General features: G+C 41.4%; 1 protein-coding gene and 1 pseudogene across 1 annotated transcript in view; both read right to left on the bottom strand.

Moving 5' to 3' along the window:
• Nucleotides 1–541: 541 nt before the first annotated feature.
• Nucleotides 542–1,825, bottom strand: LOC118992538 (keratin, type I cytoskeletal 18-like; annotated as a pseudogene).
• A 15,639-nt stretch (nt 1,826–17,464) lies between these two features.
• Nucleotides 17,465–23,326, bottom strand: part of WDHD1 (WD repeat and HMG-box DNA binding protein 1) — a 62,768-nt gene continuing 56,906 nt past the window's right edge. The window contains exons 25-26 of the mRNA XM_037054348.1: nt 20,150–20,288; nt 17,465–18,214 (exon numbers count right to left, since the gene is read on the bottom strand). Of these exons, the coding sequence (XP_036910243.1) occupies nt 18,014–18,214; nt 20,150–20,288 (340 nt within the window). The 3' untranslated portion in view covers nt 17,465–18,013. The remainder of the gene's footprint in view (nt 18,215–20,149; nt 20,289–23,326) is intronic.

Raw genomic sequence — 23,326 nt, forward strand, 5'->3', positions numbered from 1 at the left:
TTACACAGAACTACACTGGCCCAAAATGGTATCACTGTTGCTGAAAGCCCATGATACCAGACCTGGATTTAATACCTGATTCTAACTGCAGTTTCAACCTTTCCCAGAAACGTAATCAATCAGGCTGGGATTTTCTAGTCAACACTAGTGAGGTAATCTGCCTGGTAAGACTCTCTGCCTTCCCCTTGGGGAAGGTGTCCTTGCCTGAAATAATCCACTGTTTTAATTTCTTAGTCCTGCCCTCTTTCTACCTACAAAAGCTTTCCATTTGGTACAGTTCTTCAGAGCTCCCTTCTAGTGGTAGATGGGATGCTGCCCAATCATGAATTGTTTAACCAACACCAACTACATCTTCAAATTTACTGGGTTGAATTTTGTTTAAAAACTCTGAGCTATTTTTCAAAGATTATGAAAGGCCTTGCCTGGGGGAAAGGAAGAAAAACTACTAGACTTTCCTCTTTTTTTTAAGTGTTCAATGACCTCTGAAAAAAATTGTTTTAATTGGCCTCCTGCCTCCAAAGGGTGTCACACCTCTGCTACCTTAATGCCTCAGAACGTCACTGTTGTTAGCCCCAGGCACCACTTTGCTGTCCGCAGTCAGGTGGGTGGTGCTCTTTTGGATGCATTGCATGGAGTTGCTGTTGTCCAGGGCACCACGGAGATCAAGGTCCTCCCTGTTTCGTTTTGTTTTGTTTTTTATTATTATAAGCGGTAGGTGGCAATCTCAGCCTCCAACTTGACTTTGATGTTTGGCAGGGTCTCAAACTCCTGGTCCTGGTGCTGCCTCTTGGTCTGGGTCTGGGCCAGCTCTGACTCCGGTGCAGCAGGATCCCATTGAGCTGTTGCGTCTGTGTGGCATAGCACAAGTCCACCGCCCTCAGTGTTCCCCAAGCTGGCCTTTAGATTTCTCATCAAGTCCAGGTCAGTCTCCAAGGACTGGACTGGACGTCTCAGCTCTGTGCGTGTCACCTCAGCAACCCCTATCTCAGCGGTCTGCGAGGTGACCACTGTGCTGCTCTCCTCAACTTGTCTAACTCTTCCCGGTTTTTCCAAACCAGCTCATCATACTGGGCCCAGATGTCCGCCATGATCTTTCTGAGGTCCTGAGATTTGGGGGCATCCAACTCCACGGTCAACCCAGAGCTGGCAATCTGGTTTTGTAGGCCATTTACCTCCTTCTCATGGTTCTTCTTGAAGCACAGCTCCTCCTTGAGAACCTCAATCTCCGTCTCCTGCTGCAGCACAGCAATACTTGTGTCATCAATTGACCTTTTGGAGCCCATTGGTGTCACTCTTCACAGACTGGCGCATGGCCAGCTGTGTCTCACACTTGACCTGAACTCATCAGAAGCAAGACAAGCGTTGTCAATCTGCACAACCATGTGGGCATTGTCCACAGAACTTGCAAATATCTGGCCCTCAGATCCTCAATGATCTTGAAATAATGCCCATAGTCTCTGATCTGGGGTCCCTTCTTCTCCAGGTGTTGCCAGATGTTGTGCTCCAGTCTCCGATTATCAGCCTTCAGGTTTCTCACCCTCTCCAGGTAGGAGGCTAGGTGGTCATTCAGGCGTTGCACAGTCTCCTTCTTGCTTTGGGTGCCCCCTATGCCCACCAGACCCCAGTCATCCCCACGCCAGGCCCCTGGCCCCCCAGCCGCCCTGCACACTGGTGGAGTGGGGTGCAGAGATCTGGGAGCCTGAGTCCCCAGCACCTGCATGGACGCTGGCCTTGCTGCTGTCCAGAGGGGTCTGGTGCCTGGGCAACTGCCAGCTCTCAGGGCCTGATAGTTCGTGGAGAAGCTGGAGCAGGTGCTGGGACTCATGTTGTTCAGGGAGGAAAGCGAGAGGCCAAAACTCAGGTTCACGCCACAGTGAGGAAAGAAACAAAACTACTAGATGTTCCAGTGTTTTTTAAAAAAATAATTGTAGATTTAAAGAAAATTTGCAAAAGTAGCACAAGGAATTCCCATATACCCTTCTATGAGCACTTATAGAAATAAGGACTAACATTTTCCCATTCTCGCTTTGTCATTCTCTCACTATTTTACACCACTCCATACTGTGTATGATGAGTTCAACATGTTTTCTTTACAACCGCTTCCTTCATGTGACCTAGGGTGTTCTCTGTGGTTCTTATTTCCTACCATTCCCAGCTTAGCATATGCTCTAAACACACACATGCATACACACTTATAATCAAAGTGATAGACACAAATAGTCAAAACATCAAACAGAAAAGATGACCTTACCATAATGGAAAGCCACAGCTCCCTCTCGGCTCTGCTCCCGAGAGGCAACACCTTTTAAACGGTCCTTCTTGTTTTGGGTTCCTCTCAACCCTACCCATCTCTAAACAATCTGCTTCTACTGCTGTTTCTTACTAATCAACTTTGGACATTCAGTTTTCTCTTTCTACCATGAAGGGCAAGAATTGAGCCCATTTACTCCCTCTCTGCCATAGTGACATCACTATTCTTAGCTCTCCCACTGGACCCCTCTGTATTGTCAGTCAAGGTACTTAGGTCTCTGCTTTTGTCCCAGCCACCGCAGAAAGGGAACCGAGCCCTGCTTTGTAAGGGACGGACATTAGCACACTAACTCCTTCCCCTCATCTAAAGGCTGTTCCCGTCACAGTGTCAGTTTACAACATTTTCATTCTGTTCTATAATCACCGTTCTAATGTCCACGATTTGTCTATGAGTTCATTCTACAAGATGGAAAACTAATAGGAATTACGCTTCTGTGACGATGTGACCACGGCTACTGCGGAGCAAGCCACGCACTAGACGCACTCCACAGGGCCAGAACCACGCCCACCTGTCACTTAGTGGAGAATGTTCCCCTTGCCAAATAGAAATGGGGACTCTAGCTTTCATCTCCACCAAATCCCTCAATCAAATCTGCATGTTTTCCTGACTTCTTGCTGCTGCCCGATCAGTCATTGTCCTGGCATCCACATGTGTCTCCGGCTTACCCCTTCCTTCTCGGGCTTTGGCAGTGCGCAGGAGCCCCTGAAGTGCCAGAATCTCCCACTCGGGTTCTCCCTAGGAAGTTTGCTCACTTTCTCTACAGCAGCCTTTCATTTTCATTGGCTGCCCAGGATGAAACAAGCTTGGGAGATTTCACATAAATTCTTCATTTCTGTCTTCTGAAAAATTACGAGATCGAGTAACTCTGGACTGGAAGTAGGCAGCAGAGAATGGGCTGCAGTACGACAGTACCGAAGACAGGCTTTCCTCCTTTTACCAGTGGTAATGAATTTTCAGCACTTGAACTTGACTTGCACTTAATCTCCTTGGCTCCAGCCTCACGTCTTACCCCTGCCCTAAAGCCTCTGTCAGGTTGCACAAGGCAGATGGTACCTCTCCTGGGCCGCAGCCCCTGCCCATGCCTTCTCCCTGCTACTCACTCCATGTGTGTCCAAACCAGAACAGTTTCACTGGCATCACCTGGGAGCTTGTTAGAGGGATGCAGAAACTCATGCCTACCCTGAGCTTACTGAATCCTATTCTGCAGTTTAATGAGATTTCTTGGTGATTCGTAGGCCAATTCAGAAAATAACTGGTCTATAGGTTCCCTGCCTTACTTTATCAAGCATCTTTTATTTTTTTCTGTCTTCCTAAGTGTATTGAATTCTCTCGTGCATGGATGTCCCTCGCCCCTTTCACTTCATTATCGACATTGTGAATTTATTTACTCTTTATTTTCATTTCTTTTCCATTATTTAATGGAAACTCTGGAGGCAAAGGAAAAGAAATTGTGTGGTCGGTAATTCAGCAGGCAGTCTGACCGTTTCAGACACAAGCCGCAGAACACTAAAGCAATACGAATGTGTGCTGCGCCCACTTTCATTTTGTTAGTTTGTGTTTCACAGCTCTCCTCTTACTAAGAGCACAGACCTGGAGCCTGTAACAGATGTTTGTGCTCTTGATGAAAGCACTCTTCCTGTGGGAGTCTCCTGATGCCCTGGGGTTGATTACACCTGGAAAACGCAGAGACGCTGCTGCCTGTAAGCCTGGTAGCCACCATTCGGCCAGGAACCACAGCACTAAACAAGCACATTGGAAATTACAATTGTGAGGGAGGAAGGAACTTTCATTTACCCTAAAGGTTCTTTTGGTTGATCCAATAATAAAAAAAAAAACAGGAAACAGATTAGCAAGAGGAGATAACCAAATGTAATAAATATGTATGGGAACCCACACATATGAGAAAGTTAGAGACCCCATGTACAAGACAGGTTCAAAGGCAGAAAAGGAAAATGAGGTACATGTGACATTCTGAGCTAGGGATGAGGTAAGGCACCTTGAGGTTTCAGAAGGGCACTGCAGGGAAAGCAGGTGTTCAGTGATTACTAGTTTGCACTGCCATAGAGATAATCTCTGATAACACCCTGTTATGAGCAAGGCCTCTAATTCACATTCCTCTGGATAGTTACGTTTCCCTTGAGCCTGCAGCGTCTCAGTTGCCTGTAGCTCCAAATAACCTGCATGTCACTGAGGTACATCCTGACGTGGTTCTTTCTGAACCCCCCAGAATAAAGACAAAGGGAATGGAACAGCTTAGCAGAGATGCACAAAACCCTGTTTCTTTGCTGTTCTGGGTGTATTTTTAGTTTTAGCATCACAACTGTTACTGTACATGTGTCCCAGCCAGTCATCCAAGTATTGGTGGAAATTAACTGCAATGTTATGAATGTTTCACAGATGGATGAACCAAAGCTGATGAGAAAACAAACTGGTTCTGATCTTTTCACCATTTTGGAGATGCGTTTTATCTGGCTGAAAATAAGTATTTTCAATCAGAATCTACTACACAGAAATAGAAACGTTTGGGGGTATTGGTTCTGCCAGAAACGAAATACCCAACTAAAAGTGGCTTGAACTGGCGGTTCTCAAAATTGCTCACACATTGGAATCCCCTGGGAAACCTGGCTTCTGCGATCTGATATCGTTGGACTGGGTGTGGACTAGGCATTGAGAGTGACTCTCCTGTGCAACCAAACTTGAGAACCACTGGCTTACACAAGGCAGATACTTCCTGTTCCCTAACCCGAAGCCTGGTGGAGGTATTGCAGGGCCGGTTGGAACTCAGAAATGTCATTGAGGACCCAGGCTCTTCAACTCTCTCCGTAGTTCTTCTTAACATGCTGTCTGTCTCCACTCTCAGACACAAAGTGTTCAACACAGCAGGGAAGGCGAGGTCAAAACCACCTCCTCCTCCCACTTCTGTCAGTGAAAAAAAATCTGTCTAGGAACCCCCACACCCTCACCCACCTCACGCCAGAAATTTCTCCTGTATCTCACTGGCTGGCACACAGACACCCAGGTAGATCAGCGCGGGCAGAGAAGAGCGGCTTACCTCGGTCACGGTGTTGCTGTTACAACACAAAATGAAGTTCCACTAAACCAAATAAAAAGGGAGGGATGGCTGTTAGGTGGGCAACCAATCTGCTCAGTAACCCTGTTATCCAAAAACATTAGCAATAATAGTTCATCAGCTTGTGGAATACCACTGGGCTCCACCGGACTGGACGTTCATTTATTTTCTTTTTGGAGTCATACTAACTATCTGTAATGAATATGATTTCATGACTTTTATTTTTTTTCATAGAGGTCTCCCAAAGACCATGGAGAAAATTTAATTTAAAAAGAGGATAAAATTCATTCTGTCTTGGTAATTCATGGGTCTGTTGGCACTTTTATAAACCTAAGAAATATTATGGGAGCCTATCATTTTTATTTTTTCTACTTCATGCTCTGCCATTTCAGCATTTAAGGAATTATTTTATCATATTCTTCCATTTCCCCAGCTACATTAAAAAAGAAATTAAATAATGAAAAATAAAAATAATGGAATCAGCCCTGGTTGGTGTGACTCACTGTATTGAGCATTGGCCTGCAAACTGAAAAGTCACTGGTTTGATTCCTTGTCAGGGCACATACCTGGGTTGGGGGCCAGGTCCCCAGTTAGGGGCGTGCGCGAGGCAACTAGTCGATGTTCTCTCCATGCTTCTCTCCCTCTCTTTCTCTCTGCCTCCCCTCTCTCTAAAAATAAATAAATAAATTCTTTAAAAAAATAATGGAATTGGAGTTCCAGCCAAGATGGAGGCATAGGTAGAAATGCTTCACTCCTTTGCACAACCAAAAGGAAGATAACAACCAATTTAAAAACAAAAAACAACCAGAACTACCAGAAAATCAACCTGCATGGAACTCCAACAACCAAAGAGTTAGAGAAACATTCATCCACACCAGTAGGAGGGGTGGAGACAGGCAGCTGGGCAGATACTCAGAGTCCCAAAGAAATCGGATCCAAGAAGAAAAACACCAAGACACATCATAATTACATTACCTAAGATTAAAAATAAGGAGAAAAATCTTAAAAGCAGCAAGAGAAAAGGAGACAGTTACCTACAAAGGAGTTCCCATAAGATATCAGCTGATTTCTCAAAAGAAACCTTACAGGCAAGAAGGAGCTGGAAAGAAATATTCCGAGTCATGAAAGACAAGGACCTACATCCAAGATTGCTCTATTCAGCAAAGCTATCCTTTAGAATGGAAGGGCAGATAAAGTGCTTCCCAGATAAGGTCAAGTTAAAGGAGTTCACTATCACCCAGCCCTTATTATATGAAATGTTAAAGGGACTTATCTAAGAAAAAGAAAATGATCAAACATAAGAACAGTAAAATGACAACAAACTCACAACTGTCAACCATTGAACCTATAAAAACAAAAACAAACTAAGCCAACAACTAGAACAGGAACAGAATCACAGAAATGGAGATCACATGTAGGGTTATCAGTGGGGAGGAGGAGGGCAAAGAATGGAAGACAAGGTACAGGAATAAGAAGCATAAATGGTAGGTATAAAATAGGTGGAGGTTAAGAATAATATAGGAAATGAAGAAGCCAAAGAACTTATATGTACAACCCATGGACATGAACTAAGAGTAAGGGGAATAAAGGGGATAAAGAATGGGACAACTATAATAGCATAATCAATAAAATATAGCATAATTAGAAAAATAATGGAGTCACCTAAAGGGATGATGCAATGGTAAAAAAAAATTATTGTCCTTCAGTTTTCTGATTGCATCATTTTTCAAGAAGGGAGACTTTAGGAACTATTTTTATAGTTTGCTTTATGTTTCATAGAACAAGAATTCAGAACGTTTCATTTTCCACCCATAGTGGCAAAGGAAAGGGAATTGAGAGGATACTGTTTCAGAATTATTAGATGTATCAGAAGATAAATGCAAAGAGACAGACACCAACACTCTAAACTCTAATAATAATGGTGGGATTCATCACACAAATGATACCTGATTATGAGTTTTCAGATGATATTGTAGATGAATTTTCTTAAACTCAAGAATCAATAAGTGATCTATGTATGTCTAAGGACAAAAAATGTGGTATTTTTTATCCTGTTCGTCATTCAACAGGAGGCACAGCATCACCCAATATATATATCCTCACCCAAGGATATACTTATTGATGTGAAAAAGAAGCATCGATTGGTTGCCTCCTGCACACGCCTCAGCCAGGGATTAAAACTGTACCCCAGGTATGTGCCCTGACTTGGGATTGAACCCTCAGCCTTTTGGTGGAGAGGATGATGTTACGACCGAATGAGCACCTGGCTAGGGCACCCACCCAATATATATATATTTTAAACATTTTCTTTTTGTTTAAATATTTTATTTATTTATTTTTAGAGAGAGGGAAGGGAAGGAGAAAGAGTGGGAGAGAAACATCAACGTGTGGTTGCCTCTCAGGTGTCCCCTACTGGGAACCTGGCCTGCACCCAGGCATGTGCCCTGACAGGGAATTGAACCAGTGACCCTTTGCTTCACAGGCCCAAGCTCAATCCACTGAGCTACACCAGCCAGGGCACCCACCCAATATTTTTTGATAAGAACTTGGATTGTCTTGTTTTGCTAAAAGGATGTATGATGGTATCCTTAAACATTTTACTGTTTGTGCACCAATATTTATTTGAAGGTTTGCTATGTTTAAATTCTTGTTAGCATTTCTAATACATTTTTTTCTTACTATCCATTTATTCTTTTGGAAATTCATCATAAAATGACTTCAAAATGGTAATGAGTATTTTTGTTTGTATACTGACAAGGCCCCTCAGATCACCCAGTTATGGGCTTAGAATCCTTTATCGAAGTGTCAACAAGAGCAACATTGATTATCTTGTTTAGAAGAGGCTCTGGGCCATGTTCTGAAGATACAAACCAAACAAAGCAAAACAAATGAAAAAAAACAGGTCTGCTCTTGAAGAGCTTGTAACCTGGTTGGGAGTTAGAAATACAACTTCTCTCCCATCAGTTACAAATGCCACCTTAGAGTTTTTCATTGCCAGTTGTAGGACACCCTCTTTAACTCCCAGCCTTTCCCAGTGTTAACATCTTACACAAGTATAGTAGAATATCAAAACCAAGAAACTGACCTTGGAACAAGCCACACAACTTACACAGATTTTACCAATACAGACAGACTTGTGGGTGGGTGCGGGGTATAGCTCTGTACAATGTCATCACTTGTAAAGCCTTATGAAGCCACCACTATAATCAAGATGCTGAACTGAGCCATCAAGAGTTGCTCTTCTCACCTTTGGAATCTTATTGGTCCTTCCTGATCTGTAACTCTGGCAACCCCTCGTCTGGTCCCCACCTCTGTTATTTCGTGAGGGTTATATAAATGGAATAATGTAGTGGAATGAAATCAAAACCTCCCTTGGAGATTAGCTTTTTCCACTGAGCATAACTTCCTTGAGGTTAATCCCAATTGATGCATGTATTGAGTTTTTTCCTACGCCATGGTGTAAATGAGCCCTAGTCTTTCTGGGTAGTTTCCAATGTGAGACTATTAAGAATAAAGCTGCCACAGTCAACTATAAAGTCCTGTGTGGTTTTCACTTATCTGGGATAAGTGCTAAGAAGGCAACTGCTGGTCATATTTTAAGTCCATTTGAGTTTTGAGAAAAACTGTCAAACTATTTTCTAGAGGGACTGTACCATTTTTCGTCCTCAGCCATGTAAGAGTGGTCTGGTTTCTCTGCATCCTCACTTGCACTTGGTGTTATCACTGTTTTTCATTTTAGCTGTTGTGATAGGTATACAGCGATATCTCATTGCAGTTTAATTTGCATTTCTTTAATGGCCAAGGATACTGAACATCTTTTCATGTGTTAATTTACCATCTGTATATCCTCTTAATAAAATGTCTGTTTTGCTCATTTTCTAATTGGATTATGTTTCACTTTTTTCATTGTGAGTTTGAGTTCTTTATATGTTCTAAACACACCCAGCTGCTATTTTTAAAAAATACAGTTGATATGCTCAGCTATTTTTAATCAGTTGGTATAACATTCAACGTGAGTGTCTAATGATGTCACAAGGCCTCTATCTCATGGAACCACACTGCCACTCCTCCCTCCTTGGCACAGCCATCTCGATCACCTCCCATCCAGCTGTCCCCAGAGCAGAACACTCTGTGGGGGCCAGGTTCCAACCCTGAGGAAAACACTTTATTTGCCATTTATCTGCCACATGCTATTCTTGAAGAATTCAAGTGTCAGCTCTTCATCCTTCTTTCCCTAGAGTTTTTGTTACCAGAGCCATGAAAGCACCTGAGCTGTTGACAACTTTTCTGTTTTTAGTCCCCCCACCAACATACACTCTCACTAGATGGGTTTCCTCTGCTCATTTGTTTCTTAGCTTCCCCAGAGCTTTAGCTTTCAGGCTCTGCTATGGCCATGGCCCTCCCCTTTACAAGCCTGTGCAGCGCAGTTCCTCAGGTTAACTAATTCTGCTTCTGTTGTCCAATTCCCCCTTTCTGGGAGAGAGAGATGGGACCCCTGAGTACTGGGGCCGGTTGTGCACTTCCAGTGCAGCTGTGTGGTCTGGGGAAGTGACAGCAAGAGACATGCAGTTCTCCTTCTGGGGATGCGGCCCAGGAGGTTCTCTGAGAAGAAAGCATGAAAAGCAAATTACTGTCATCTTTATTGTAGGGACCACAGGGAACAGAAAGGCAAGAGAGGTGAAGTGGTTCCCAGAGCCACAGCTCCGGGTGGCGGCAGGATATAAACCCTAAACCTACCAAGCTCCGAAGCTTGTATCCATTCCAGCAACCACCCCACCAGCATGGTCCCTGCCCTCAAAAACCTCCGCTTCTTGGTGAGAGCAAGTAGCCACGATGACAATGGAGACACATACATTTCAACAGAAAACCACACCAGGAGAGAACAGAAGACATAGATCTACTAAATGAAATACAAATCACGATTAAAAGAACAATAGTTCTACTCCCTTTAACAAGTTTTACAGTAGTTTAAATTTGTTTATATTGTCCTCTTCATAAAAATACTTTAGTGTTTACGAGCCCTTGGGTGACATTTCAGTGACATACAAAGTTAGTGCCCTAAAGTGACAGAGAAAAGCAGAATGGCACAACTCCCTTTCAACAAGACACCTGCTTTTATGCAAGAGCACTCTAGTCTTGTCCTTGAATCAGCATGAACTGAATCCTAATGTTCAAACAACATCATTTTCTTAGGATTGAGTAAATGAGGTATCTAAACAGCATCTTTTTTACACCATGTTGGGTCTGGCCTGCTAAAATTTTTACTTAGGAGTTTTTGTCTACATCCATCAGTGAGACAGGTTCATAACTTTCCCTCTCGAACTAACCCTGTTGGGTTTTGATACAAAGACTATGACAATTGCTATCCTCAAAATGTCTGTAAAATGGGGATTTTCACCGGACTCCAAATTCATCTAGCCTGGTGTTTTCTTTTTGAGAAGAATTTTAAATAAATTTTTAAATTTGATCTTCTATTTCTTTAAGGTATAATGACTTTATAGAGATATAATTCGCATACCATGCATTCACCCACTTAGTGTGTGATTCGGTGTTTAGTACAAATTCAGAGCTGTGCAGTCACTGTCTAATTCCAGGCCATGTCATTGCTCCGAGAAGAAACCCCGTACCCACTGCCCGTCTTTCCCCCTTTCCCCCTAACCCCTATTCCTAGGCAGTCTCACCAATCTACTTTCTGTCTATAGGATAGAGTTGCCTATTCTGGACATTTCATATTGATGGAATCACAAAATATACAATCTTTTGTGATTAGCTTCTTTCAATTAGCATGCTTTCATGGTTTACCCATGTTGTGACATGTATCAGTACTTCATCTCTTTTTATTGCTAGGAATATTCCGTTGTATGAATACATCCCCTTTCATCTGTTCATCCCTTAGACATCTGGCTTTTTACTTTTTATTACAAATAATGGTGCTCTAAATAGTAATGTAGATTTTTGTGTGGACCTAGGTTTTCATTATTCTTGGGTTTATACATAGTTGTGGAAATATTGGGTCAAATGATAACTGGTTTGTTTTTTTAGGAACTACCAAATCAGTAGTTCCTACCAGTGATGTCTGATGGTTCTGATTTCCCCACCTCTCTATCAACACTTGTTATTGTCCACATTCTTCACTACAGCCATTCTAGTGAGTGGGAAGTGATTATCTTTGTGGTTTGATTTGCATTTTCCTGAGGACTAAAGATACCGAGTATCTTTTTATGTGCTTTTGGCCATTTGTACAGGGTCCGGCAGAAGTAAGGCCTGCTTGAGTGTGGTTGGTAGGTAATAATGTGGGTGTAATAATTCATAGTTTTCATTTGAACATTTCCCCTAAAATGTCATATGGTGTGCATGAATGCGGTGTTGTTGTTACAGAATTACATGCTTATGATTGTGTAATAAAAAGGGGAGGGGTGTTATTTGTGCCAACCCAGTATATCCTTTGGAGAAATGCCTGTTCAAATTCTTTGCCCATGTTCTGTGGCTTGCTTTTTTCACTCTGTTGATGGTGTTCTTTGAAGCACAAAATATTTCATTTTGATGTTGGCTTCATTTATTTTTTTCTTTTGTTGCCTGTGCTTTTAGTGTTATGGCTAAGAAACCATTGCTTAATCCAAGTTGAAGATTTACACCTGTTTTCTTATAAAACTCTTAGTTTTAGCTCTTATATTTAGGTCTGGATCCACCTGGGATTGATTTAATATGGAGTGAGGTAGGGTCCAAGTTCATTCTTTTGCATGAATCTAGTTGTTACAGAACCGTTTACAGAAAAGACTACCCTTTCTCCATTGAAATGTCCTGGCCACGCTGTTAAGTCAGTTGACTTTTAAATGTGAGAGTTTATTTCTGGACTCCCACTTCCATATTCTCATGCCAGTACCTCATTGTCTTGATTATTGTAACTTCACAGTACTATATATTTTTCACGCTATAAGATGCACGTTTTTACATTTTTTGCTTCAATATTCTCCCCCCATTTTCCTCCGCTAAAACCTAGGTGTGTCTGGGGTTCATACCATGACATGCCTAGGTTTTGGAGGAAAATTCCAAAAAATTTTTTGAAGCAAAAAGTGTGGTAAAAAGGTGCGTCTTATAGTCCAAAAATATGTTTAAGTTTTGAAACTGGGAAGTGTAAATCCTCCAATTTGTTCTTTGAAAAAATTGTTTTGGCTATTCAAGGTCCTTTGAATTTTAGGATCAGCTTGTCATTTTCTGTAAAGAAGTCACCTGGTGTTTTGACAGAGACTGTACTGAATCTGTAGGTCAAACTGAGGAGTGTTGCAATCTTAACAATATGAAGTTTCTGATCCATAAACATGTCTTCACATTTATTTAGGTCTTCTTTTGTCTTTCAACATGTTTAGTAGTTCAAAGTGTAAGTTTTGCATTTGTTAAATTTATTCCTAGTCTTCTTGATGTTTTGAGTTTTAATAAGCTCTGCTTTTTAAAAAAGATTTATTTTTAGAGAGAGGAAGAGAGGGAGAAACATCACTATGTGGTTGCCTCTACCTTGTGCCCTCCCAACTGGGCACCTAACCCACAACCCAGGCCCGTGTCCTGACTGGGAATCGAGACTAGAAATCAAACTGGTGACCAGGCTGGCACTCAGTCTGCTGAGCCACACCAGCCAGGGCTAATAAGCTCTGGTTTTGTAAGTACTTGGTCACTTCATTAGAATTTTCCAATTTATTTGTGATAAGGTTATTCAAAACAGTCTTGATTTAGTCGGTGTTCGATCAAAGAAACAGAACCAGCAGGAGATATATATTAAGAGATTTACTGCAAGGAATTGACTCACACAATTGCAGAGGCTGGTGGGCAAGTCTAAAAACCTAAACCCATAGGGTATACTGGAGTAAGAATTTGGACTGCACACCTATGTGAAAACAAAATTGCACAGAAAAAGGCCTAATGATATACACCCAAATGTTAGCCCAATACCCTGTGGTTATCGCTGGGTATTGGAACTGGTGACAATGTTCCCCCTCATTCATTCCTGTTTTAAAAAGTATGTACTTCTGCCCTGGCTGTCATAGCTCATTGGATTGAGCTCGGGCCTACGAACCAGACAATCACGGTTCGATTCCCAGTCAGGGCACATGCCTGGGTTGCAGGCCAGTTCCTTGCAGGCTAACTACCAGAAGGGGACGCACAAAAGGCAACCATACATTGATGTTTCTCTCCCTCTCTCCTTCCTATCTAAAGATAAATAAATAAATAAATAAAATCTTTAAAAAAAAAAAAAAGTATGTACTTCTAATAATAAAGTGCAATGCAAGATTCTTGACTGACCCTACATGGGTGTTGGGGGGGCACTTAAGGAAAAATTTTAATATGAAACGTATGTCAGGCAGCAATATTCTTGTGTTAAATTTCTTTGGCATGATGTTGTAGTTATGTAGAGCAATGTCTTTGCCCTTAGGGAATACATGTCATAGTATTGAGGGGTAAAGTGACATCGTGCATATTTCAAATGGTTCAGGAAAAACCCTGTTTATAGAGCATATATGGGAAATGTCAACAATAAGTCAATCTAAAAGGTATAATTGTGTTCATAGTATAACTATATCTGAAATCTTCTGTAGGTTTAAAAATATTCAAAATAAAAACCTGGGGGACGACCCCAGGTGCCCAGGCAGCCAGGGTAACATTGGTCGGACCCAGTGAGGGCGCAGGGCGGCAGGCTGACCGCGGTCACACATTTGCGTGCAGATAAACCAGCAGAGGAGTGAGCAGTGAGACAGACTGCAGAGGCCACAGGGGCGAATCCAGTGAGGACGCAAGGCATCGGGATGACCGAGGTAGCACATTCTCACACAGTGGGACAGACCGCGCAGGCCCCAGTGGTGGGAGGCAGCAGAGGGGACTGCCATTGCTGTCCTTTGACCCCGCCCCCACATACAGCGTCACAACCCAGCGACTGAGTTGCCCCGCCCTGGTCAACACCTAGGGCTCCACTCCTCATATGTAACAGGCACAAACAGTCCAAAACATGGCTCAAGAAGAACTCAAAGCCCCAGAGCCGATAATTCTAAGCGAAAAAGAAACAGCGAACCTCTCAGATGTACAGTTCAAAATACTGGTGTTCAGGATGCTTACAGAACTGGTTGATTTTAGTCACAAATTAGAGGAACATATGAAGGCTAAACTAATTGAAATGAAGGGAGATGCACAGGAAACCAATAGTGATGGAAAGGAAACTGGGATTCAAATCAATGGAATGGACCAGAAGGAAGAACAAAACATCCCACCAGAAAGGAATGAAGAAATGAGAATTCAAAAAAATGAGGAGAGGCTTAGGAACCTCCAGGACATCTTTAAACATTCCAACATCTGAATTATAGGGGTACCAGAAGGGGAAGAGGAATAGCCACCAGTGGAAAACTTATTTGAACAAATAATAAAGGAGAACTTCCCCAGTCTGGCAAAGGAAATAGACTTCCAGGAAATCCAGGAAGCTCAGAGAGTCCCAAAGAAGGTGAACCCAAGAAGGAACACACCAAGGCACATCCTNCAGATAAAGTGCTTCTCACACAAAGTCAAATTCGTGGAGTTCGTCATCACCAAGCCCTTATTATATGAAATGTTAAAGGGACTTATCTAAGAAAAAGAAGATAAAAAATATGAACAGTGAAAGGACAGCAAACTCACAGTTATTAACAACCACACCTAAATCAAAAGCAAGCTAAGAGGACAGCTAGATTGGGAGCGGAACCATAGAAATGAAGACCACATGGAAGGTTAGCAACAGGGGAGTGGGAGAAGGAGAAGGGGGGAGAAGATACAGAAATAAGTAGCATAGATGGTAGGTAAAAAATAGATAGGCGGGAGGGCAAGAATAGTAGGGGAAATATAGAATCTAAAAAACTTGAAACATGTGGTCATAAACTAAATGGGGGGAATGGTGGGGGAGGGGTGTGCAGGGTGGAGGGGAATGAAGGGGGGAATAGAACAACTGTAATGGTATAATCAATAAAATATATTTAAAAAACCGGGGGGGAAACTTTATCTTTCTATAATAAAGCAGCTGGAAAACAAAAGAGCCCACCGGACAACCAGTCAAGACGCTTTCTACGTGGAAGGGTCTCATCCTGTTGTCTAAAGGGATGTGTTCCACTTTGGCGACTGTGGCTCCCACAGGCTGTTGCACTGCTGTGAGAGGCTGCGGGTCACCATGGTCCCCGGAGGTGGCAGGCCTAATCCAGCTCTCACTCGCTCGCTCTCTGGAATAATGAGATAATGACCTTTTGATAAATTTGAAACTATAAAATAACCTCCTGTTTAAGAAGTTTTTGCTATTAGAGAATAAAATTAAGCATGTTAACTTTCTATAGTGCCTAGTAAGTTTAGAATAGGCAATATTATTGATATCATGAGAGTGATTAATAAATTATTTCCATTTTCATGTTCTTACCATTAAGCCTCAATTCTCTAAAACATTTTTAAAAAAAGAGGTTTAATCTCATACAGCAAAGAAATAAGGATAATGTTTCTTTGTTTCAATGTTCTGATTTATAAGTGAAACCAAGTCAATACAAAAACCTCCCTTCAGCCAAAGAAAAGGGGATTAAAAAAATCCTTTGCAGCCCTGGCGTAGCTCAGTGGATTGAGCATAGGCCTTCGAACCAGAGGATCGCAGTTCAATTCCCAGTCAAGGCACATGCCTAGGTTGCAGGCCAGTTCTCTGCAGGCCAACTCCTAGCAGGGGATGCACGAAAGGGAACCATACATTGATGTTTCTCTCCCTCTGTCCTTCCCCTCTAAAGATAAATAAATAAATAAATAGATAGATAGGTAGATAAATAAATAAAAAATCCTTTGCAAATCTTTGATGTTATCAGGTTCCAATGGATCTGAAATAGAATACTCAAGGGTCATATCCTTAAGTATTGTATACTATGTACAATAAGGAAGTTGAGGAAATAAAAACAAAATCTGTTTTTTGGAAAGCACAAACGTGCTTTCCAAAGTATTAAAAATAAACCTTTACTGCAGGATCTTGAAATTGAATTCGTGCTCACCATCAAACTGAATGACAAATCAAGATAAAATACCCAATAGTATTATAATAGCTGGCATTTATATTAAACATCACTATGTGCTAGGAACTAAGTGCGTTTGTCTCATTTAATCCTCACAACAACTCTATGCAATAGATACTATTACTTATACCCATCTTATGGATGAGTTGACAAAGGCAGAAATTACCCAAGGTTATTCAGCTGGTAGGTATTGCAGCGGGTTTTCAAACCTGGGCAGTCCGGTATGGAAATCTGTGCTCTTAACCACTGTGCTATAATGTCTCTCAATACTAGATATAAATTTAAAAAATCAGAAATGTATTCTTTCATAACCTTAAATCATTGTGACATAAGAAATATCCTTTGGCTTCTATACATCTAAACTTTTAACATACTTTTTTCCTTCCAACCTATAAACTTGATTTCCAAGTTTTCATTCCAACCTTCCAACTTCATTTTATTTTACTACTATCTACCCATCCCCACTCCTGTACGTTGCCCTCACTAAGTGGCTGCATCTGTATTAAGCTCTATTTAAAATAATAATTTAAAAAGTATGAAATAAGTCTTATTTCTAAAAAAAAAAAGTAAACATTTTCTCTGATTCTTTACTCTCTTCAAAGGCTTGCTCAGAAAAGTACTGCTAATGCTGGCCACCAGAGTACCTTACCAGGAGCACGTGATTTATGCCCTGGGCTACATACTATCAACATACTATTGGCCCTGGCTGGTGTAGCTCAGTGGATTGAGCACAGGCCTGCGAACCACACAATTGTGGTTTGATTCCCAGTCAGGGCACATGCCTAGGTTGCAGGCCAGTTCCCAGCAGGGGACTCATTAGAGGCAACCATACACTGGTATTTCTGTCCTTCTCTCCTTCCCTTCCCCTCTAAAGATAAATAAAAGCAAAAAAAAAAAAACCCATACTACCTTCAGTTCTTCTCTTCTGTGTGTATAATGTACAGCAGGGTGAGGACAGTGGAGGAAATTATAGTAATAAATATAAAATATATTTTTTAAAATATTTCTATTCCACGGAAATAAAATGTTAAGGCCATATCAAGCTATATATGAAAATGTGAAAGTTTTATTCATTTTTTAAAAACTAGGCTATACAGATAATTAAAAGCCACATATGAAGAAATTTCCAGAACAAACAGAAGCAAAAGTCTCATCTACAAAATTATTTACATGTTTAGGGCCCCCATTAAAAAACATGGCCCCTGGGTCCAGTAGGGACAGAGAGCAGCGTGCGGTGACACACCTGGAAAGAGAACTACCCGAGTTCTCTCCAGCACATGACAACCCAACAACAGAAATGCCTACAGGGCACGGCAATGCTCAGAGGCAGAGCTGCCTTGGCTTTTAATGGTTTGGAAGGTAAAAAACAAATTCAAACTGGCTTCCCATGGGATCTGCAGAAATGATCGTTTTTACACGTTCCTGGCCACGTACACCAGTATAATGACTGCATTACCTTACAAAGACAAACAACTGTTTTTAAACTCTTTTAAAAACACATAGTGTTTTCTAAAGTTTTTTTAAAAGTCCAGATCCATCAAAGACAGTAAAGAAAAAGCCATAGTCTCCTAAGGCTACTTCCTTACTCTATTCCTGCTTAAATGCAAAAGCTGACAGTTTCTGATTTGTAGAAAGATCTAAAGGCTTTTGCTTTTTAGGCAAATTCACATTCTCCTTCGCTTTTTCTTCCTGGTGTTCAGTTTCTTGATTTTCACTGTCCATGCGCTTCCGCTTCTTTGCTTCAGTTTCACCACTTGCAGTTCCTCCTTTGGCCTTGGTGGCCCATGCCTTTGTCAAAATATTGGAGGAGAAAAAAATTTTACTCAATAACAAAGAAATAGAGAATCATTAAAAACATTTTTCAGGTAATATTCCTGTATATAAAGTAGTATAATTAGCACTTGAATTGTTAAGCTAATCATAAGGAATCTCATTAAGAAATTTCTTATTACTTAATTGCAGAGTACATTAAAAAATTTACATTGTACCTCTATGACATTTCAATCTAAACTATGCTTGTATATAACCATATTAAGTGCAAAGTAGTTTTTAAAGTGAAACTTTCCATTTTGAGACTGTAGATTCACATGCAGTTGTAGAAAATAATACAGAAAGATCCCGTGTACCCTTTACCCAGGTTCCCCAATGGTAAAAATCTTGCAAAACTGTAGTGCCATATTATATCCCAACAAGGACGCAAACATCAAAAATCCCTCTGAGTATGTGTGTGATCACTTCTAGTGCAGGTTCATGTGTTGACCACGACCTTCACAATACAGAACAGTCCCATCCCCACGAGGAGCCATCACATTGCCCCTACTCTGCACCAAGGCCCCACTCTCCATCTGTTCCTCATCCCTCCGACTGTCATTTCAGGGATGTTACGTACTGTGTATATTCTTTTGGGATTGGCCTCTATTCACTAACCAAGAACCTAACAGCTTCACTCATTTCATCTGTCTCTTAAATCTCTTTTCATTTATAATAGTTCCTACTTCTCCTACTTTATATTCCTCACCATTTATTTACTATAGAAAAAGAGACTCTGAGCCATAGAATTTCTCACATGAACAGATTGGATGTAAGTAAATGTTTAAGATTTATCTTGAAAATATTGATTACAATTGTAAGTATTCAAAAACAATCACAACTTTTGCCAACTTGCTTCCTTTTGCTACATAAAGTCTGATTCATTCAGAGGTCATTTTACCTAATTTTTTAGAATTTTTATGCTTTTTTTAAAATTTTTTATTTTATTTACTTATCTTTAGAGGGGAAGGAGAGAGGGAGAGAAACATCAATGTATGGTTGCCTTTCGTGTGTTCCCTGCTGGGAGTTGGCCTGCAGGGAATCCGCCTGCAACCTAGGCATGTGCCCTGACTGGGAATCGAACCGCAATCCTCTGGTTCGCAGGCCCGTGCTCAATCCACCGAGCTACACCAGCCAGGGCAGAATTTTTATGCTTTTATAAATACCTTCTAAAAAATAAGAAACACAAAGCTGCTGCTGAGACTCTAAATGAGACTAGAGGTGGTTAGACCAGTTGCTTCCTCATTTGACGATACCTTTCCTCACCAAACCCGGTTTCTCATGGCAAGAATCTGTCACTGGGTGCCCGCGCTGCACACCGCCATCCCTGGGGAAGTGAAGTCCCAGGATTTACCTGATACACTACACACACGCCTTCCCACTGCAACAGAAAGCTGCTCCTAGCCTTCCTTCCCGTAGCAGAAATTTACATGAGGAGCAACAGGTACAAGCCACCGGCTCTCCTTTCCATATGAAAGGCTGGAACTGAACACCAGCTCTTCCCCACAAGAGCAGTCTTCAGTGTAAGTAAATAGTGTCTTTAAAAATTCTGCTTACAAGACCCTAAAGTACCAGTCTAAAAATGTGAACTAACTTCATTTTTATTTATTCATTTTATTTGCTTTTAATTTATAAGTAATGAACTTTTTCTTGGGGTAGAACCCTAACGTAAAATATATAGGAACTAATACAGATGTAAACAATATACCTGATCCCAAATTAACCAGATGCACTAAGTAATAACTACTATATATCTGTATGTTCCATGCTGACATTTTAGTTACTTAATTTCCTCTCCACCCAAAGTTTATCAAAATGTATTCTATTTTCAAAAACAGAAAAGGTATTTTCCATAAGAATTTAAAAAAACTTGTGAATTCACCGCAATCTCAACCTCAACACAATTACCCTTACCTTCCTTTCTTCAGCAGACAATACTCTAAATCGAAGCATTCCTTCTTTTATTATGTCTGCTTCATCTGAAAAGTCAGGATTGTCAGACAAAATACTACTTCTGTTTTCTTCCAGCCACATCTGGAACCCAGTCTTTGGCCTAAAAGAGCATAATCATGAGAAAAAATGTGATACCTGAAATACTGTTTAAAGTGCTTTATGCCTTTCCAGATTAGTAATTAACCATTACTCTTTGCATAGTTGTGTGAAGAGAGAAACAACTGATTATACTTGTTCATAATCATATTATATATTACTTTACACTGCCTGCAGACTACAGGAATAATGAACTGAAAAATCCTCTGTAAGGTCAGTTCGAAGGGATTACTCACACTTGTATTTTCTAAGTGCGGCAAACACGAACTCTGCACTTTCAACTCTTTTTTTAATATTGACAGGCTCAAGGTCTCCAATCCCACTTAGCCCCCCGCCCCGGAACAATAAAGTTTTTCCACGTGGCCTTGGCAGGTAGACTCTTTCTCCATTTCCCAAACCAGAAATCTTCAGGATTTCTGCCAAGCTCTTTAGCCATCCTCTTACCCTGGCTCTCGCGGCTGACTTGTGACTTTCTTGTATCATCATGTCAAACACGGACATAGCACACTGGTCGATTTTACTAGATTTCACTTCTGACACAACTGTCTTTAGGTCACAAGTGAGGGTCAAGTGAGGGTTTAATGCAAACATTTAATATTTACTGAGTATATTTTTTTGTGTATATCCTGTTGATAGTATAAAACACTGAATCTTCTTAAAATTTTCAGTGTTTAATATCTAAATTGAATTCAGAGCAAAACAGAACAAAACACATAGCTACCCTCTCAAATTAAACTGGTTAACATAATAAGAATAAAATGACTTGTTCAATTTAACTGATGCATTTTATTTATTTTTTAGATTTTATTTATTTTATTTTTAGAGAGAGGTAAAGGGAGGGAGAAAGAGAGAAACATCAGTGTGTGGTTGCCTCTTACATGGCCCCCACTGGGGACCTGGCCCACAACCCAGGCATGTGCCCTGACTGGGAATCGAACTGGTGATCCTTTGGTTCGCAGCCCACACTCAATCCACTGAGCTACACCAGCCAGCGCTAACTGACACATTTTAAATAAACGTAGCATGACAAATCAAGAAATGTGGTAACATATTGCAGTGGTAGAAAAACAGGACATAGGACTTCCGGCCAAGATGGAAGCATAGGTGGAAACACTGTACTTCCTCGCACAACCAAATTTAAGGACAACAAAGATTTAGAAACAAAAAAACAACCAGAACAGACAGGAAGTTGAACTGTACCGAAGTTCGACAACGAACCATTCATACAGACCAGTAAGAGGGGCGGAGTTGGCTGCTGGCAGAGGGATCCCAGCAGGAAAAGGTGGTGGTTGGTGACCCGGGTGCGGGGAGGAACCAGCAAACCCAGTGAGGCGAGCAAGGTGGTTGGCTGACCTCGGATACACATTCATGCACAGATAAATCAGGCAAAAAACAGGCAGTGAGACAGACTGTGCAACCCAGGGCCCCAGTGATGAGAAATAAAGCCTAAAAGCATGGACTAAAAAAAAACTTTCAGGGGTCAAGGTGCTGGGAGAGACTCCCAGCCTCACAGGAGAGTTCCTTGGAGAGACCCACAGAGTCCTAGAACGTTCACAAGCCCACCCACTCAGGAAGCAGCACCAAAAGGGCCCAATGTGCTTGTGGGAAGCAGCAGAGGGGAGTGAAACCCAAGAGAGTGTGGAACAAGCTCCACTGCCCTTCTCCGACATTGCCCCCACATACAGCATCACAACCCAATGACTGGGTTGCCATGCCCTGCTGAACACCTAAGCCTCTGCCCCTCATACGTAACAGGCGCGACCTGACCAAAAATGGCTCAATCAGAAGAACAAATCAAAGTTCCAGAGCCAATACTTTTAAGCAACCAAGAGACAGCCAACATATCAGATGCATAGTTCAAAACACTGGTGATCAGGATGCTCACCAAACTGGCTGATTTTAGTCACAGATTAGATGAACAAATGAAAGCTAAACTAATTAAAATGAAGGGAAATGCACAGGAAACCAACAGTGATGGGAAGGAAACTGGGACTCAAATCAATGGAATGGACCAGAAAGAAGAAACAAACAAACAAAAGAATAAAGAAACAAGAATTCAAAAAAATGAGGAGAGGCTTAGGAACCTCCAGGACATCTTTATTAACGTTCCAACATCCGAATTATAGGGGTACCAGAAGGGGAAGAGGAACAGCCACCAGTGGAAAACTTATTTGAACAAATCATAAAGGAGAACTTCCCCAGTCTGGCAAAGGAAATAGACTTCCAGGAAATCCAGGAAGCTCAGAGAGTCCCAAAGAAGGTGGACCCAAGAAGGAACACACCAAGGCACATCCGAATTACATTAGCCAAGATTAAACTGAAGGAGAGAATCCTAGAAGCAGCAAGAGATAAGGGGACAGTCACCTACAAAGGAGTTCCCATCAGACTGTCAGCGGATTTCTCAAAAGAGACTTTACAGACAAGAAGGAGCTGGAAAGAAGTATTACAAGTCATGAAATCCAAAGACCTATATCCAAGATTGCTCTATCCAGCAAAGCTTTCATTTAGAATGGAAGGGCAGATAAAGTGCTTCTCACATAAGGTCACATTCGTGGAGTTCGTCATCACTAAGCCCTTATTATATGAAATTTTAAAGGGACTTATCTAAGAAAAAGAAGATTAAAAATATGAACAGTGAAAGGACAGCAAACTCAGTTATTAACAACCACACCTAAATCAAAAGCAAACTAAGAGGACAGCTAGATTTGGAGCAGAGCCATAGAAATGAAGACCACATGGAGGGTTAGCAACAGGGGAGTGGGAGGAGAAGAAGGGGATAGAAGGTACAAATAATAAGTAGCACAGACCATGGATAGAAAATAGACAGGGGAAGGGCAAGAATACTATGGGAAATACAGAATCTAAAGAACTTGTGACACATGGACATAAATAAAAGGGGGGATGGTGGGGGAGGGGTGTGCAGGGTGGAAGGGAATGAAGGGGAGAATAGGACAAGTGTAATGGCATAATCAATAAAATATATTTTAAAAAATAAAAAAAGGACCTTTCTCCACCAGTAGAGAACCAAATAAATTATGGTAT

The sequence above is a fragment of the Sturnira hondurensis genome, unplaced genomic scaffold (genome assembly GCF_014824575.4).
Source record: "Sturnira hondurensis isolate 20B ecotype Veracruz unplaced genomic scaffold, ASM1482457v3 Scaffold0008196, whole genome shotgun sequence".
NCBI lineage: Eukaryota > Metazoa > Chordata > Mammalia > Chiroptera > Phyllostomidae > Sturnira > Sturnira hondurensis.